The sequence below is a fragment of the Crassostrea angulata genome, chromosome 7, assembly GCF_025612915.1.
Source record: "Crassostrea angulata isolate pt1a10 chromosome 7, ASM2561291v2, whole genome shotgun sequence".
Classification (NCBI taxonomy): Eukaryota; Metazoa; Mollusca; class Bivalvia; order Ostreida; family Ostreidae; genus Magallana; species Magallana angulata.
This window is the reverse complement of record NC_069117.1, coordinates 22,197,568-22,217,441: the sequence shown is the minus strand read 5'-3', so window position 1 is coordinate 22,217,441 and position 19,874 is coordinate 22,197,568. Positions and strand designations below refer to the sequence as shown.

At 32.3% G+C, this 19,874-nt stretch overlaps 2 protein-coding genes across 2 annotated transcripts; both read right to left on the bottom strand.

Annotated features, from left to right (window-relative positions):
• Positions 1-5,118: 5,118 nt before the first annotated feature.
• LOC128155641 (uncharacterized) lies at positions 5,119-10,466 on the bottom strand. The gene is made up of 5 exons (XM_052817453.1): positions 10,346-10,466; positions 7,321-7,393; positions 6,652-6,808; positions 6,552-6,566; positions 5,119-5,516 (listed from the first exon to the last, which is right to left on the bottom strand). The coding sequence occupies exons 2-5, from the start codon at positions 7,387-7,389 to the stop codon at positions 5,254-5,256; spliced, it is 504 nt and encodes a 167-aa protein (XP_052673413.1). The 5' UTR covers positions 7,390-7,393; positions 10,346-10,466; the 3' UTR covers positions 5,119-5,253.
• Positions 10,467-13,032: 2,566 nt separating this feature from the next.
• LOC128191875 (uncharacterized) lies at positions 13,033-14,956 on the bottom strand. Its single transcript, XM_052864222.1, has 4 exons — positions 14,879-14,956; positions 14,123-14,297; positions 14,020-14,034; positions 13,033-13,301 (listed from the first exon to the last, which is right to left on the bottom strand). Exons 1-4 carry the CDS (start codon positions 14,945-14,947, stop codon positions 13,033-13,035), a joined length of 528 nt encoding a protein of 175 aa, XP_052720182.1. The 5' UTR covers positions 14,948-14,956.
• Positions 14,957-19,874: the final 4,918 nt, after the last annotated feature.

The following is a 19,874-nucleotide window of genomic DNA, read 5'->3' as shown; positions in this document are numbered from 1 at the left end:
TATAAACAAAAATAAAGAGAAATAAATAACAATTAAAAGATTGTACTTACCAATTAGTTTTTCTTTAATTCAGCAACCTGATATTGCGATATATATACCTGTTTTCGCATTTTAATTTGTAACCACAGGGCAGCAAATTAAGCGACAGCTGTCGTCAGCAGTGAAATATTAAGATTTATTAAATGGATTTTTTAAAACTGAAAATTGATGATGACACAGAAAACGTACCGCGCGTATTTTCGGTGTTAGTGGCGTGGCAACATAGCCAGTAATAGCTTTCATCTAAAGATATAACGTTCATGAAAAAAGTAATCCCGATAGCTATATTCAATTTGATATCATTTTAAAGGTCAAGAGCTTTGTAAACACTTTTATTGGAGATACTGTAGTCATTCTAGATATATTTCATTGTAATTAAAATATTTAAATTAATAATAGTAATATTTTTTAGCGCCATATATAATCAAAATATCGCTCTAGGGCACTTTACATTAAATGTACATAAAATGGACATGACAAAACAAAGAATGCGTAGCTATGAAACAAAAGGAAAAGTTCTAATATTAGCCGACAAAGTTTTTAAAAATTATAATGATAAAGATATGGATATAATAAAAATTTTGCAAAACTACAAATAATATCAATCCTAAAAATTAAGCAAAAGGCTAGCTTATAAAAATAAGTTTTAACTGTCTTTTACAGCATTTGGACGGATGTGGCTTGATGGATATGCACTGGAAGACTGTTTCAGGAATAAGGTGCAGCATAACTAATTTGTCTTTCGCCATGTGTTCAAGTGCACACCTTCGGTAAGATCAGTGACAAGCTCCCATTGGATCGAAGAGTCCAGTTTATCTTGCGGATGGTAACTGGTTCCTATAAGTACTATGAAACGAATCCATGTATTGACAGGTAGGTAAAAACAAGGATTTTATATTTCGGACGGAATTTAACTGGAAGCCAATGTAAGTCAGTAGGATAGGGGTGATATAATCTCTTTTTTTCTCTTTGTCACAGTAGATCTGCAGTATTTGGGATTTTCTCTATTTCCATAGTTAAACAGTAAAACATGTAAAAATGTTACTTATTACCTTCATGTTTCATAGACAATGACAGTTCAAAACATAAATTTTTATTGTGTTAACCAAACAAAAAGCCCCGATACACCTTATCAAAGAAAGCAATTGGTATGCAGCATCAATATCTTGAATTTCATATATAAACCTGTATCATTACTAGATCTTGACATTATTAATTACAAGGTAAGCTTTTTAAAAAGTTTGAAATTAACAAAATATGTCGATGTAATAAGTTTTGTTTTTGGTTGAATATTTCTCTTCACAAATGAGACCTATCGGTTAAACTAACGATCCGTTCTCTACGGCTGTTTAGATTGCCGGTAAATATACGGGCGCCTTTACATTCATTCATTTTAGTCGAGAATCAAAGGTTTATTTTTCGTTAAAAATAGACAATATTTACATAATTAAATGGACGAACCATTATCTCAGTCTTTATCATTTATAAGGTTGCATTAAAACTATGTTTATGATAACGATTGTTCATGACCCTTTTTTCAAAACCATTTTTTATCACATCTGTTCCCTCTCAATTTATTATACATCAGCTTAATTATGAATTGCACAATTAGTGCAACACAAAGGCTATTTTATCAATGTCATCCCTTTTAAATCATTTCGTTTTTTTAAAAGTCATGTAGGGGAAAAATATTTATATCCCCATGATTGCTAAATACAATGCATGTCTTGTACATATTTTTGAATGCTATACCTTCAATATTCATTCGATTCTTGCAAATCTAGAAAGGGAGAAGGGACCCCTTCATAAAATTCAAACTTCTTTAAGTGACAAAAAAATTAGAACCCCTCTCTCGAAAACAAAATTATCCCTCCTTGGAACATATCTGGATCCTCGCATGCAACCAACACTTATAGTTCAAACATGTTTTCTAAGGGGCGTATTATACATGCATCGTCTTTCATAAATCTTGTGGCTAACTCATTTAACATTTCATCAATAGCATTTTTGGACGGTCAAAAAAACTAATAGGTAATCAAACGGGAATTGACCACGGTGGCATAAATTTTGCATACAAGGTTGAGCGGAACTATTATTTCAAATGCATGAACTATTATGATTCATAAATCCAATTGTTCCAATATGTAGCACAGTTAAACGCAGTATGCACAGCATGCGAGACTTGCTTATGGTTTCCAATGTTCATGATACATATTGTTGAGAAATGCTCTCTAGTTTTTTGTTTCTAGTAACAGGTTGGATTATGTGACATAATTGTTGTACTATATGTGGAGATAAGTCCCTGTCCTTTCCATGTGAATTTTTGTCCCTTAACCCTGTTAACTTTGTTCTGAATTAATTTTATTGCACTTTGAATACTAGTATTTTTTTTTACATCATTCTTAATTTGTTTACACGTTTTAAATGTTCATATGACTGTGCGTAACTATACTATATTTATAACCTTTTCCATCCCTTCCAACATTACCTGTACATTGGATAGTGACACCCTGTTGTTAAAAAGAGTACAGATTTCGGTTATTTCGGAATTTAAATTGTAGATGTTGGACATTTTGTTTCATGATTTACACGCGCACACTTTATCCAGTTTTACGATTTGTGTATACATACATTATATTAAGAAGATGGGGAATAAGAAAGTGCCGATGCCCATTTTGTTTAGTCGTAAAATAAAATTTCAAATTTAATTTTTTTCAAATAAATATACTTGATAATGTTATAACACAAGTTTCCAAAAGGGCAATTTCTTACTTTATTCCGTTTTGAATATTTTAACAAACGATACGAAAAATAAATTCTAGAACTTCAGGGGCATCGAATCTACAACCTTAACACTCTAGCTCTATAATGTTACCTAATGTCTGGTGCTCTAACCTCTTAGCCTCAATCCTCGTATAGGCATTTTACACGCCTTATTCACCCACCTTCTTGTAGATGGTTTCTAAAACATTCGACTAAAAGTAGTTAGATCGTTTCCAGAAATTTTGAAAGATTACCTTATATGAAAGAACTCAACAACCATGCATCGAAAATGTCATTCTTAGAATAAAAATTAAAGCAGCCCCAAGGATAATATTTATTTCGCGTCATAATGTTACATCTATAATTTAACGATCAAATATCGCAGACGAGTCAATGGGAATTCTCATGTCAAAATAAAGCGGCATCCTATTATTGAGAATACGCTGGATCATACTTTGTATGCAGCTCTAAATCTTAGTCAGTCCTTTCATTGTTTTGAGACCACCTTTGCCTCTAGGAGAATAGAAATAACTGAGAAGCATTTAATGCAGATGACAAGTATAGTCATCATCAGCGTATATAACCAGTAATATATACATGTACGTGCGCAATACTGGTTAAATTAAGTTCAATAATAAGCTAAGATTTAGACCAATTTGTCGGATGGGAATCAAATTTGTAACAGATGGTCCTATATATATATATAAAGCACAGAAATTCACTTTTCTTGGAGCACCACCTTCCGCCCCGACCGAGGCTTGAATTCACGACCTCTAGAACCCATTCTCCTAGCAGTGAACGGCCACCGCGCTCCCCACTCGGCTATCTAGGCAAGACAAAAAATCTTGCTTTCGATAACGAACGGAACCTAGCGCGCTCGCCGCGCACTACACAGTCGCTTGAGATACAGGTGGAATACAGTTAAACGACAATTTGAGAGGATAGGAACGATACACATTGCATAGATACAAACATATATAATAAGCACAGACATTGCAATAACTCTCAAACTGACATGGACCTGCCCATAGTGAATGATATAGAAATATATATAAAGCACAGAGAAATTCACTTTTGTTGGAGCTCCACCTTCCGCCCCGACCGAGGCTTGAACTCACGATAAAGAACTATATATATCTATATTATTCACTATGGGCAGGTACACGTCAGTTTGAGAGTTATTGCAATGTCTGTGCTTATATATATATATATATATATATATATATATATATATATATATATATATATATATATATATATATATATATAAAAAATCTTTCTTTGAACATCAAATAATCAAATACGGTCGGTTGTGATCAAATCTAAAATAATGCCCTCGGGCTTTATTGGATTTGTTAGCCCCAGCCGTATCACTTCATTTTACTAAGAAATGATTTGTATATCATATTAAAGAAATAAAAATATTCTTTATATTTCTGCAAAACAATACTTCAGATCCAGAAAAAATAATATCAGCAGCAAATTAAATCAAAATGCTTTTAATAATTATTTGTCATATCTAAATCGAATATTTCCAAAATGCCTACCGAATTAGTCCATCAAAATGCGTTAATGTTCATGTCGACATTAGGAATATAGACTTTAAATTAAATTAACACTTTTATAAAGCCTATGTAAACACCAATAACATATAGACATAAGGAATGCCGCTACTTAGTCGGTTATTTTAATTTCTCACGCAATAAAATTGACAGTGTCATCCCATGATACAGACATTATTTTGTTAAAAAAAGAATAAGGAAAAAAACCTTAATTATTCAAATCTGCGTATTGCCTCTTCGCTCCCCTATACTGATGAAGACTTCTTTTCGATTTCTTTTTGGTTGTCCTGTTGTTGTTTTTTTGACGACATGAAGGGTATGATTTCCCACACAATATGCACTTAACGCCACACACACACACACTTAGCAAAATGCATGTAGTCCCAGTTTCACATATCATTGCAACAAAATGTAGATTTTATACGATATACAGTAATTATGTAGACAATTGGTTAGTATGATGGAAATGACATTTAGCAAATGACACCAAAGACTCCAAGAACTAATCTCCTGTACAATAATACACTGAAACATATTAAAGGTCTGATGAAATACAGTGTACATATGTTGTATGATAACCTTCGATAGAAGATGATATCCGTCACAGAATGGCCCATAACACATGTTCATGTAAATTAACCGCTTTTTACAATCATTCCAAGATTATTTAGCAGTAATACTTCATAACATGTTTAACTAATAGATGCTATTGTTTAAGAGTATATTTGTTAAACTAGGAATTGTAACACTCTCCTTGTGTACGTACATTTATTTATTAAAATCTCAATGGAATATCTCCAACATGCGTGCACCATAATAAAAATGTACGAATGTTTTGAATTACAAGATTTTCCAATAATAAAAATACATCAAAAACATATCATCAAAATTACTGTCCACATGCCATCCAACTGATTCTGGCTCCATATAACTGTGTATCAGCCCAAGTTCTCAGTCGAACTTGAAGTCCAATTTTGGTAACATCAGTGACTTCCGCTATTACCCTGGTGTTTTTTGTGTAACCAGTATCTAGAAGATTCAGGCCGTATGTAACGGTCGGCTTCGCCTCAAACGGAGTTTGGAAAGTAACGCTTTGTGTATATGGCCAGCTAGGGCGAGGGTAGGTGTGTATTCCAACGACCCCTGATTCACCTAAACACAACGAAATCAATACAGTACTATGTTTTTTTTCTTTTTATGGTAATGTGATTAATGTATTCAAATATATTTAATTCAAATATTTTATTTCGGATATTTCAATATCACGCATGTTTTTTGCTAAAATGGTGTCAGCTATTACACTAAAAAGAAATGATACGAAATACCAATATGTAACCTTTATATACTGTGGTTTCATCAATATTCGTTGAATACCAATTTTCGTGGATTTCGTTGTTAAGTTGATCCACGAAATTAGATATTCATTGAAGTTCAATTTCAACTAACATTTTGTATTGATAGGATCATTGGCCACGAAATTACGTATCCTCGAAACTGTGGTTTTTAGAAAATCCACGAAATTGATACCCACGCGAAAATTAATGAAACCACAGTATATATATATAGATATAGATATAGATATATATATATATATATATATATATATATACTGTGGTTTCATCAATATTCGTTGAATACCAAAATTAAATGTTCATTGAAGTGCAATTTCTATCTTAAAACATTTTGTATTGATAGGTCACTGGCCACGAATTTCCGTATCCTCGAAACTATGATTTTCCCTATGACCACGAAAATTGATACCCTTGAATATTAATGTAACCACAGTGTATATATATATATATATATATATATATATATATATATATATATATATATATATATATATATATATATATATTTTTATATATAAACATGTGTTGTTCTCATATAATTCAGAAGTTAGGTATTTTTTTAGAGAACACTTTATGTACATATGACAAATCATGATATCAAGTGTACCCGAGCGAACAGTTATTGCCATTATATTCGAGAGAAAAAACTACCAACCCTTTTTTATTCAAGCTGAGCATATATTTTTTTCATTTTATTTCAAAAATTTATACTTTATTTCATTTCTTTCTATAAATTACAAGTTTTACAAATAAAGATGAGTTTTTTAAAAACATTTTAAAACATTTTCCTTTTATAATAATGATACATAAAGAATTAAAAAAGGTGTACACTCACATCTAAAATCTTTACCTGCAAAAGAGATTAAAAATCGATTAGTTATTTGAAATTCAAAATGAATAATCAGATTCCACTTGAAACTCAGTTATGAACTCACGATTTTGCAAGGTCTCCATCTGTTGCTGTTCCATCTTTTTGGTTTTAGCTTCCAACGCTGCTAATTTAGGTTTCATGGCGTTCACTTGTTCCATTAGATAAAAAGTTAGGTCGTTTCCGCATCGATTCGTTGTTTTTACATTGTCCGTTACTAACGGCTTTAACCAAAATATGTGATGTAAAAAAGCTTTGCAAATAAAGGCATTCTTAAAACTTGAACTGTCAGCAATATTGCTTCTTCTGGCACTTTTTTTAAGCAGGCACATTGCATCGTTTTTGAAAGTGGAGGGGGGGGGGGAGAGAAGTTGCTGCAAGAAAAAGTGGGGGGCAGGCCCACCCCCCCACCCCCGATGCTACGTGCCTGTTATGTTAAAAACATTGTATGCAAACTTGTCAATGATGTCGTGGTCAATGTTCAAAAGTTATTATACTTCGTTTTAAAACAAAATTTAACAAAAATATTATAATCTTAGGTTAACAATTATTATGGTATAAATAATGAAGACGTTTTTAATTTCAGTTACCTAATGTTTTGTTCAATCGGGAGGATAGTGTCACAAAGAATTTTCAGCATAATTTAATTCACCAAAATTCTTCCTAAAACAGCCCGTAAAATCTAACTAAATAATGGAAAAATAGACAATGAATATAGAAAAATAAATTGTTTTACTTGTGATGAAACAGCTTCAACAGTGGCGACCATTGTGGCGAGCAACAACATAATTCGCAATGGACTCATTTTTCTGCCGCGAAAGAAATGAAAAAAAATTAACCAAAGAATAATACATTTGTATATTTTTAGAATTTAGTAAAACAAAATTATACAGCATTAGTTGACATAAGTCATACTTAAAAACAAGAGGCCTATGGGCTAAATCGCTCACCTGAACATCAATAGACATAATGAAATCAGCTTTATGGAGTCATATACATGTACATAATATCTGAACAATTTCGTCTAATACTAGTAGACCCTGTATAAAAACAATAATTCACCTGTAATATATTCTTATCACTAGTTAGCCCTTTTGTAACAGGATGATTTTACAATCATAACACATATTGAGCATTGCAGTTCTTTAGAAGATCTTAAACAACTGTATATATATGTATATGGATTATAAACCTACGTCAAAATTTGAAACCTAGCTTGTCGGGCCCAAGAATTATTTTCTTAAAATTCATACATATTCATATGTTAAAACTTGAACACCCCACCCCAATTTTGCACCACCATACCCCTTGGATCATGATTTTAACAAACTTTAAATGAATCTACCCTAACCGAGGATGCTTTCACATCAGTTTCAGCTTTTCTGGCCTATTGGTTTCTGAGAACATTGTTTTAAAAGATTTTTTTCCATATATTCTTATGTAAAAGACAAAAACATTTGACCCCCATACTGGCCCCATCCTACCCCTGGGTATCATGATTTGAACAAACTTGAATTCACCCAACCTTAGGATGCTCCCATAAATGCAAGTTATAGCTTTTTTGACTGACTGGTTTATAAAAAGAATATTTTTAAGGATTATCTCATTACTAATTAAAACATTACCTTACTAGTATTCCCCATTGTAGCCCCATCCTTTCCCCGTTTCATGATTTTCGCAACTTTGAATCTATATTATCTGAAGATGCTTCCACAAAAGTGTCAGTTTTCCTGGCCAAATGATTTTTGAGAAGAGGAATTTTGAAAACTTTTATAAAACTTTCAATAATTCCTTATAACCTCCCCTTAAAAAGGACGTGGCCTTAAATTCACAACTTTGAATTCCTTTTGTCTAAGGTTGCTTTGTGCCAAGTTTGATTGAAATTAGCCCAGTGGTTCGGGAGAATATGTTGAAAATGTGAAAAGATGACAGACAGACAGATGGACAACATACAATATGTGATCAGAAAACCTCACATGAGCTTTTAGCTCAGGTTAGCTACAGAAGAATATACTACTAGGTAGGACAATATCATTAATGTGTGATTAGAAATTGAATACAAAAAGAAAATTAAAAACAAGAGACCCATGGGCTACATCGCTCACCAGAGGAACAATAGGTATGATAAAATCAGCTTAAGGTCCTCCGATCCTCAGCCTCTAAGTATTTTTTTCATCATAAGAATGATATTTTTATTTCAACCTTTATAAATGAAATGATATTAAATGATTTTTTTAGAGAGTGTCAATGCATTTTACAAACTTATTGTAAATTTGTCTACGATGGATTTAATGGAATAAAGAAACAATTTGAAAAAAATTCCGGTGGATCGATTAGCTCGAACTATATACATTGTACCAAGATGTCTTTAAGTGAGAGTGCTCCATGGATCCACTACGCCAAGCATGCAGTTGTGTAACTGATGGTTATAGTAGCAGTAGAATACTAAACTAAAATTGTCTGTATAAACGTCACGATTTATTGTACGAATAAAAGAAATCCGGATAATTTAAAGTTATCGAACTTTGCTGAAGATCGGAGATCTTTAATGGAGTCATGATACAAACTATCTGGACAATGTACAATAATACATGTAGATCCTGTATAAATAAAATCCATCTCCCCCCCTGGATATTCATATGTTTATAATCATAAGTCCCTTTTCTATCACATTTCTATCATATCACATGTTGAGTACTGTAGTTCTCATAACGAACCTTAACAATTGTCTATGCATGGGATATAAACCTTCATCAAACTCTGAACCTCTTGTGAAACGGGAGAAACTGGGGGAAATTCTCAACAATTATAAATAATCATCTGGCTGATTAGTTTCTGAGAAGAAGAATTTTAAAGATTTACTCTATATATTCCTATGTAAAACTTCGACCCCACCCCCTTCCCCATTGCGGCCCAATCCTACCACTGGGGATCATGATTTTACAACTTTGAATCTACACTACCTGAGGATGCTTCCACACAAGTTTCAGCTTTCCTGGCTGATTAACTTATGAGAGGAATGTTTTTAAAGATTTACTCTATATATTCCTATGTAAAGCTTTGACCCCTATTGTGTCCCCACCCTACCCCCGGGAGTCATAATTTTCACAACTTTGAATCTACACTACCTGAGGATGCTTTCACTCAAGTTTCAGCTTTCCTGGCTTAATGGTTCTTGAGAAGATTTTTGAAAATTTCTCAAAAAATTTCAATAATTTCTAATTATCTCCCCTTAAAATCCCCTTTGCCTAAGGTTGATTTGTGTCATGTTTGGTTGAAATTAGCCTAGTAGTTCTTGAGAAGATGTTGAAAATGTAAAAAGTTTGCAGACAGACAGACAGATGGACAACAGACAAAATGTGATCAGAAAAGCTCACTCGTGCTTTCGGCTCAGGTTGGCTAAAAAAACTCAACGCCAAATGGAAAAATCCTAATAAACGAAGATCTTAAAATCCGAATAAGCAAGAATATAACATCAAAGAGAAACAACAACAAATGTAACGTTCTTAATTAATAGATAGAACCTAGATACACTTATTATGAATATTGATCTTGCTTCTTTTACTTTTATTTACTGTGACATTGGACGTGGTCAAATCATTTACACTTGTTCTTTTAACATAGTCTTATTTTACTAAAACATAATGTATTTATTGGGTACTCTGATTAAAACATATAACGGAGGGCGTTATGTGTGTATGTTGTGGTCAATTGGAGACGTATCAGAAGAGATAGAAGACAAAGAAAAAGAAAGTTCTTACCAAAAAATGTAGCTGCTGGCCTTACAAACCGGACTTATTCATCTGTCGATTTTAGTCTTGACTTATTGTTTAAGTAGCGTTTTCCCGTCTAGTTTTCGAAAAGGATTAGTAGTGAAGTGGCCCTTTAACGTGTTTATAAAAACTTATCATCATAGTACATTTTATATGTGAGAGTACGCGTACTGTTTATAAATAAACCATCCTTTTATTTGTAATATTTGTGTATGTTTAGATAATGTGAGTGATTTTCAAACAACATGTTAGGTTTTTTACTTGTTTTGATTTCTTATACATTTAATTTGAGTTTCTGGTCCGTTACTTGGCCGAACCGCTACGTAGATATTCGTAACCTAATTATTTAAAGGGGCATGGTCACAATTTTGGTCAAATTTCTATTTTAATGTTTTTATTATCAACAATGATTTAGAAATGCATTTCTAATGATCAAATAAAATTTAAGAGTCATTCGTAGAGTTATAAGCAATATACAGCGCTCAGAATTCTCTGTCATGTAAACAAGGATCGTGCCCTGTTTTTGTTTACATAGGTTCAATATACATGTACCAGTAAAAATCTTTTTCTGCTTATTTGTCTATCGTTTTATTTATTTTAAGCATTATGAGATAAACAGTTCCTAACGTTTAAGGTTGAAAACTGAAATTGTTACTTCAACGTTCAAAATGTAAACAAACGCTTTGTTTACATAGCGAAGAATTTCATACTCTGTAACTCCCTTGTAACGCAACAAAAGACACACTTTGGGTTGCCGTTTTAAAATGCCTTTCTCATGTTTCTGAAGCATTGTAAATATTAAAATCGGAAAAATAATTTTTGACCAAAATCGTGACCATGCCCCTTTAATGCTAAGCATCAAATTTAAGATGACTACCTTAGTTATCCTGTGGAACAAACGGGCGCCTTTACATTCATTCATTTTAGTCGAGAATCAAAGGTTTATTTTTCGTTAAAACTCGTGTCTATTTACATCATTAATTGGACAAACCATTGTTTCAGTCTGTATCATGTTTATTTATTAAGGCTGAGTTAAAACTATGTTGATGATAACAATTTTTCATGACCCCTTTTTCAAAAGCATTTTTTATCAAACCTGTTCCCGCTCGATTTATTATACACAATAGATCCCCAGCCTTGTGCAATTAGTGCAACATTCATGCTATTTTATCAATGTCATCGCTTTCACATCATTTAGTTTTTTACAAGACAAAAGATATCCCCATGTTTGCTAAATACAATGCATGTTTGTATATGTTTTTAAACCGTACCTCAACCGCAAATTAAATAAAATATCTCAGTAGTTATATTTATAATAACATTTATCTATAAATAATATTCAACAATTATTTGCAAATTGGAACTTATGATGAAATACATCCACGACCTATATTGAAATAATGTATCATAAAAGTAATATGTACAATAGAATTTATTCTACTTTTGAAAAAAGTAATATTGAATTTTAATAGTGGCTGCACAGTGACTCTTATAATGAAATACATCCCCAACCACTATTGAAATAATATATTTTAATAATGATGAGTATAATGAAATACATTATAAATTATTCTAATGGTTGTTGTATTTCAATAGTTGTTGCAAATTATTTCGTATAATGAAATTCATAACCAACCATTTATTTCAATAGTGGTCGTAATAAAACTAATCACCAACCACTATTAAAATAATTAATTTCCATAGTGGTTATATTTCAATAGTGGTTGCAAAGTGATTCTCATAATGAAATACATTCCCAACAACTACTGAAATATTTATTTCAATAGTAAATTTATTTGAATAGTGTTTGCAACATGGCTTTCAAATCTCGGTACAGAAAACTCAATTGTTTCAAGTCGTTCATATATCCACAAACTTCGTGTCTTGTGTGAACGGATCATTTTTGTCTATCTTACATCTGTATATAACCCATAACTTCAAATGCCGTATAATTGGGGCGCCAGCGAGGTTTGCTTATTTATATTCGAATATTTAATCGTACAATGGCTTAAAATTTTATAAATATAAGTAATAAGGAATCATTCTTTGAATATTATGAGATGATCTTTCATAAAGCCCTTCGGGCTTTATTGGATTTGATCACGCCCCGACCAAAATAATCACCAAATAATACTCAAAGAATGATTCCTTATTCCTTAAATAAAGCCCGAATTTGATAACGCCCCGACCAAAATTTTTACCTCATAATACTCAAAGAATGATTCCTTATTCTGTAATGATAAACAACATATCAACAAACAAAATATGTAGTGACATGGTCATGCTCCATTTTATATTGTTATACTTTCATGTTAAATACTGAAATCTGATTGGTTAAGACGCAGTTAATAATATTTACTATTACCCTCAGCGTTAGCAACGCACTTGGCAACGGGTAACATTAAAAAATGTTACATGCGCGAAAATTATGCGCGTACGGTTCGCTGTAGAATTCACGTTATTCCTATATAAAAGCAGTAAAATTTTCTTAAAATTTTTAAAAAAGACATTCAGTATAACAAAATAAATAGTGCCTGTTTGGGAGGATAACAGTTGAAATTGACACCCCTCGAAAACCATTGTCAACCTCCGCTTCGCGTCGGTTGACAATGGTTTTCTCGGGGTGTCAATTTCAACTGTTACCCTCCCAAACAGGCACTATTTATATACTAGTATTACTTTCCACAAGCCATCCATCTGATTTTAGCCCCATATAACTGTGAATCAGCCCAAGTACTCAGTTGAACCTGAAATCCAGTTTTGAAAACATTGGTGACTTCCGCTGACACCCTTAGGTTTGTGGTAGATACAGAATCAAGATAATACAGGCCGTATGTCACGGTCGGCTTCGCCTCGAACGGAGTTTGGAAAGTTACCCTCCGTGTGTATGGCCAGCTAGGGAGGGGTTTAGTGTCAACATATCTCTCAACGACCCCAGATTCACCTTCAGACAACAATTAGTATTATATTTCATTCAGATGATTCACATATATCAAGCGTTTCAATTTAAATTTTATATTTAATGTACAGGCACGTAGCACTTTTTGTTGCATCAAAGATTTTTCTTCAATTTACATTTAAGAAAGTGAATTATCAAGGAGTTGCCCCCCCCCCCCCCCCCCAACTTTTGAAAAGTAAAAAAAGGGAAAGAAAATAAACAGTTAAATTGAAGTTATATGTGTACTACTAAGCCCTTTGAATGAGTCGCCCCCCCCCCCCCCCCACTTTCAAAAACGGTGCTACGTGCCTGATGTGTTGCTATACTATGCATGGTTTTTCTGGTTTTGTGTCATCTGTAACAGTAATAAGGGCAACTGACAAGTATTATGTTTAGTTTACTGTTATATTGATCGAAACACTTGCCAATATAATTTAATTTAATTTAGAAGTACATGTAGTTTCGTAATGAGATAAGTAGCTACCCCCAACTCCCTACCACCTAATAAATAATTGAAATAATATATGTATATTCAAGTCGGGCATGCTTTTTTCCTTTACATCATATTTAATGAAGTTTAAAAAGGGCCAGTACAGTATTTCAATAATTTCATTTATATCAATTTTCAAGTTATAAAAATATAGTTTTAATCATATCAAAATTTTAAAACAAGTCCATTTATAATCATGATATCTAAGGTATTGCAAAATGTATTTATACTCACATCTAAATTCTTTACCTGTAAAATTAGAGCAAATTTAGTATCGATGATTTCTTTAATAATAGAGAATTTATTATCAGACTCCAGTTCAAATTCAAAAACTCACGATTCTGCAGAGCCTCTATCTGTTCCTTTTTTATAGCTAGATCAAGTTCCATCTCTTTGGTTTTAGCCTCCAATGCTTGTAATTTTGGTTTCATTGCGTACACTTGTTCCAATAGATAAAAATTGAGATCGTTTCCGGATTGCTGCGCTGTTGGCACATTGTTTTCCACTAACGGCTTTGTGAAACAAAATGTGTGCAAAAATTGATTAAGTTTCAAAATACATGTCAATCTTGGTCAAAATAATAAAACATAAATCCCACAGTGTTTTCTTTTAATGGTAGTACATATAAACACTGATGGCAGCGGATATGAAAAATAATTGCTGTTCATAGCACGTACAGTGTATATAGCACCAACGAGAGCGTTTTTTAAAAGGGGACAACAAATGACTAGTTTCATTTTTATTTTTGCGATAAATTTAACCCATGAATTGTAATGATATAATGAGGAGTATTTGTAATATTCCCCATTAAAAAAATCAAGTCGTATACTGGTACTCTAGATAAAAAAAGACGATACACAGACTCTGGTTTCATTAATATTCAAGAGATTCAATTTCCGTGGTTAAAGTGAAAAGAAAGTTTCCAGGATACTTAAATTCGTGGCCAATGATCCTATCAATACAAGCTGTTAGTAAAAATTGTGCTTCGGAGAACATTTATTTTCATCATGGATTAACGTAACAGCGAAATCCACGAAAATTGGTATTCAACGAATATTGATAAAACCACAGCAGAAAGATAAATTGTCTTTACTTGTGATGAAACAGCTGCAATAATGGCGACCGATGTGACGAGCAACAAAATTCTTTGCAATAAACTCATTTTGATCTGTAAAAGAAATATTAAATTTCTAAGAATACAAAATTCATTACGATAAAGCGTGTGCGCTCTCTCTCTCTCTCTCTCTCTCTCTCTCTCTCTCTCTCTCTCTGCATTAAAAGGGGACTCCATAAATAAAACACAATATTATCAGTAACAAAAATGGTTATATTGTAAAAACAATAAGATAAGACAATGCTACATGTACATGTAGATATTTAAGGAATAAGGAATCATTCTTTGGATATTATGAGGTGATGATTTCGGTCAGAGCGTGATAAAATCTTTCATAAAGCCCTTCGTGCTTTATTGGATTTGACCAAAATGATCACCTCGATACAATACTCAAAGAATGATTCCTTATTACTAAATATTTACATCTACCAGGTATTATTCACTCTATTTCTTACGGAAACTTAGTTAATTCACAGCTCTATAGAAAAAGCCAGAGTGAAATCTAAACGCCCTGTTTATCGATTGGTCGAAATCTACAGAGACTGTAACTGACAAGAAAATGACAGGACAGATATCGACACGCCCTGTTTATCGATTGGTCCAATCCTACAGCGACCTAGTGAAAATCACGGACTGCACGAAATAATCATGACAATGTCGGACTCAAAGCCTCACAGGAGACGATTTGGCTGTTTCTTTTAGCTAACGTACTTACAATGTACGTACATTAACAGGAATTTAGTGAGTTTTACTTACTTTTCATAATCAATTTATCAATTAGCTAAAAGAAAGATATTAATATAAACAAAAAATGCTCTCTTTGATGATTCATTCGGTGTATGAAGGTAGCGATCATTGCAGAAAAAAATTATATATATAACCCGCTAATTTTTTAATGCTGTATTTTTCCTGCAATATCGCTACCTTCATATCCCGAATGAATCACCAAAAAAGCATTTTATTGTTTAAATAATTTCTGTTGTGTGGGGGAAAAGCAACATTTGGTAACCACTATTTTTTTCATACAGCACATGCTATATATGTATTACTTCGCAGCGCAGCCAATAACGTTTTCAGTTATGCTATAAGACAAGCCCGTCTTGTGTCGCTTCTTTTATGAAATTATTGGGCTTCAAAATTGATCCGTAATGCTATCACAGACAAAGACAGTTCAAAATGTAAATATTGCTGTATATTTACATTTTCCAGTGTCTTTGCCTATGATAACACTACCTATCGATTTTGCACTATATAACCCATAACTTCAAATGAAGCCAAATCGAGGCGCCAACGGGGTTCGCTTATATTTAAATATTTAATCGTATGATGGTATAAAATTATTCAAATATAAATAATAAGGAATCATTCTTTGAATATTATGAGGTGATAATTTCGGTCGAGGCGTGATCAAATCTATCATAAAGCCCTTCGGGCTTTATTGGATTTGATCACGCCCCGACCAAAATTATCACCTCATAATACTCAAAGAATGATTCCTTATTCCTCATATAATTTCATCTACCGAGCATGATTCCCTCTATTTCTTACGGATACATATGTAATTTATAGCTCTGATAGAAACAGCCAGTCTGAAATCTACACGGCCCGTTTATCGATTGGTAGAAACAGCGACCTAAGAAAAATCTCGGATTGCCCGAAATAATCATGGTGTTGCTAGAATGAAATTCCTATAGGAGACGATTTTGGTGTTTCTTTTAGCTGACGTACTGATGTACATTAGCGGTAATTTAGTGAATTTTACTTACTTTTTACAATCAATTAATAAATTTTAGCGGGTTTATGTAGTTTTTTCCTGCAATACCGCCACCTTCATGTCACCAAAAAAGCATTTTATTGTTTGAATGAATAGTAATGAAATACAGAAACTAAGAAGAAAACAAGAACAATAACGTACAAAACAAAAAAAGTACAAAATCAAAGCAACAAAACATACACATTAAACAAACACAACAAACACCTGAATTTGCTCTTACCTATTAAATTTAGTGTTTCATTTAAAATTAGCAACTACATCCCTTTATATATCCACGTTTTTGCAATTTTTCCCGTACCCACAGGGCAGCAAATCAAGCGACAGCTTTCGACAGCAACGATTTTAAAGATTTATTAGATGATTTTTTTAAATGACAAATAGATGATGAAGAATTCGCATTTGTGGTGCTTGCAGAGTGGCAGCAATGGCACAACAAACACAGTTTTTGCGCACATAGTGCACCTTCATCCATAGAGTTACATTCTAGAAATGAAAATTCGATATAGATGCACCGATTATTAGAGTTAACCTCACATCTTCTATCCATTTCTTTACCGTGGCTTTGTCGTGATCAGACCATTTACACCCCCTCCCCCACACTCCCCCGTTTCATTAATATGTACTTGATATTATTTACTAAAAATATGTCTATTGAGCACTTTGGCATTTTCAAGGCGTCTTTGAGGGGGAAAAGTATATTCTTACCACGAAAAATACTCGTAGTTGCTGAATTAATTAATTGAAACTTGTTAACAGGATTAACGTATTGTTTATTGAACATAATATCTAACTTCTTTCTTTTTAAAAATGGTTTGTAAATATTTTCATTAGGCATGCCTAGTGTATCTGTATATATACGTGTAGGCCTACTCTGGTGGATGATATTATCACAAATCACTTATAAATTTGTTATGCATATGAATGTGTTTTGTGTTTATGTTTTTTTTTAACTAAGCAACATTACATGTAAATTAATTGTTCTCTTGTTTTGATCATTTATCCATTCAAAAAATATAGTAATGTTTGATATAATTCCATTATATATTCATTGATCTTAATTAGCTCTCCTATGCAGTTTATATACTCTGGAAAACCAGCAGTGAAATAGTACCTAAGCACAAATCATCAAAGACTTTAAAAAAATCGATACATTGGATTAATGTATTCAGAAGCATTGTTTTTCAAGGAAACTTATTTATGAATACCTTTTAAAAAGTCACATTTTGAATGGTACGAACAATTTAGATATTTTTGAAGTCGTATTCTTACGCCAGAGCCAATATTACATGCCAAAGGATACAATTTTCCAGAAATTTAATACATGCATTTTGATTACCGATACGTTAAATTCATCGTAGAGTTTTATTTCAAATATTACACAACACAATTTATATGGGGTTTTCCGTCTGTAGCTCGAAATTCTTGTCGGAAAAGCCCGATAATTCATATTCAAAAAAAAATTCGGGTCATATTTTTAAAAAATGCGGATATCTATTCAAATACAGCTAAGAAAGTACTTGCCATGCGAAATTACATATCGTTGAAATGAATATTAATCAATTAAAATAAACTCCCGTCAGTACATCACGCTACTTTGATTTATTAAAACTTTTACAGCTAGACTAACAATGTTAACAAGCTTATTGTATAAATCTAAATTTGTACAATTAGCTTGTTAACATCATATAGGCTATAGACATCGTAGGTTAACAAAACGTGTCTGAACCTTTTGTATTTATCCTAAATACAGAAATCTCATTCATAAAAATTGTGTCTAAATGTGCAAGTTATAGAATTATAGAATGTTAAACATGCGTGTACTTGTATAATTTATGCTCAGCTGTCTTAAAAGATACCTGAACACTGTCAAATAATTTCGACGATAAAAACTATTAGACACTGCAATTCAATACTCAGCTCGTACAGATCACTCTGTCTTACTATCAAATTACAAATGATAAGTTAACAAAGTTATAATTTGCGTCTCAAAATACATATGGGTATGTAAATTGTGGTATTTATTTGTAACTGACTCTAGATAATGTAAACCGAATGTTATTATTTTTTCTTAAGTCTTCATATATATAAATACGTGTGTGATTTGTGTTAATTTTTTTTTTACATAATAAAGAAAATAAAAGATAATTTTCAATATTTTAATCATTGTCCAATCGATTGCATCTTGAAGTTAACATTGAAGTCTATTGGCAGAGCATATTTTAAGATATTGTATAATGTAATTTCAATTTCATACAAAATATAACTTGGTATAAATATAAGGATAAACTCTCTCTCTCTCTCTCTCTCTCTCTCTCTCTCTCTCTCTCTCTCTCTCTCTCTCTCTCTCTCTCTCTCTCTCTAAATATCTAAGATATTTTGATAAAAAATATTGAAATTTTCTTCTTTTCATCAAAGGAGGTTAACTCTTCTAAAACGTTTTAGATGCAAATTGATCACTTCTTATAAGTGATCACTCATATGAATTTGGTTTATTTGTACAATATACATTCAAATAAAAAAGGCATCTACTTAAAGTTGTTTAGATTACAGGTAATCGTGAGCGCCTGAACTCACGATCGGTAAATCGTGTGACATGGATGAGTGATTGTTTTAGACCTATTCTATTGTATTAATTAATACTATCACGCATGGCATCTATTCGCATTAGATTTATCAAATACCAGATGCGTATTGCTCCGCAACGTGGAAAATACATGCTATCCTATCACAGTCATCACTTTTTATATTTTTTAATAATACATCTATAAGTCTTAGAGTATATGACTGGATGTTAATTAAACTAAATAATTCAATTCCACAAGTATCTATTTTTCAAAATATTATGACTTTATACATATCTTTTTATAAGGTTATGGTAAATGATGCTGTGTCCAATCTATTTACCATTGGCCACATCGCTCAACTGAGAAAGAAATGTGAAAAGTAAACACATGGATGAACAGAAAGACAAAAAGACGCCAAACGGAAGGTGATCAAAAGGTTTCTCTTACAGTAAGCTCAGGTTAGTTAAAAAGTAAAGAATAATCCAAAGGACATGGACTTCCATGACATTACTTAAACTGAAAATATTCAGTGAACTACAGAATTAGGAACTCAAGCAGGTCTCAAACCCAGGATGTGTATCGGTATAACACCAACATCCATTCAGCAGCTAGAGTTGTATTAGCGAAAAATCTAATT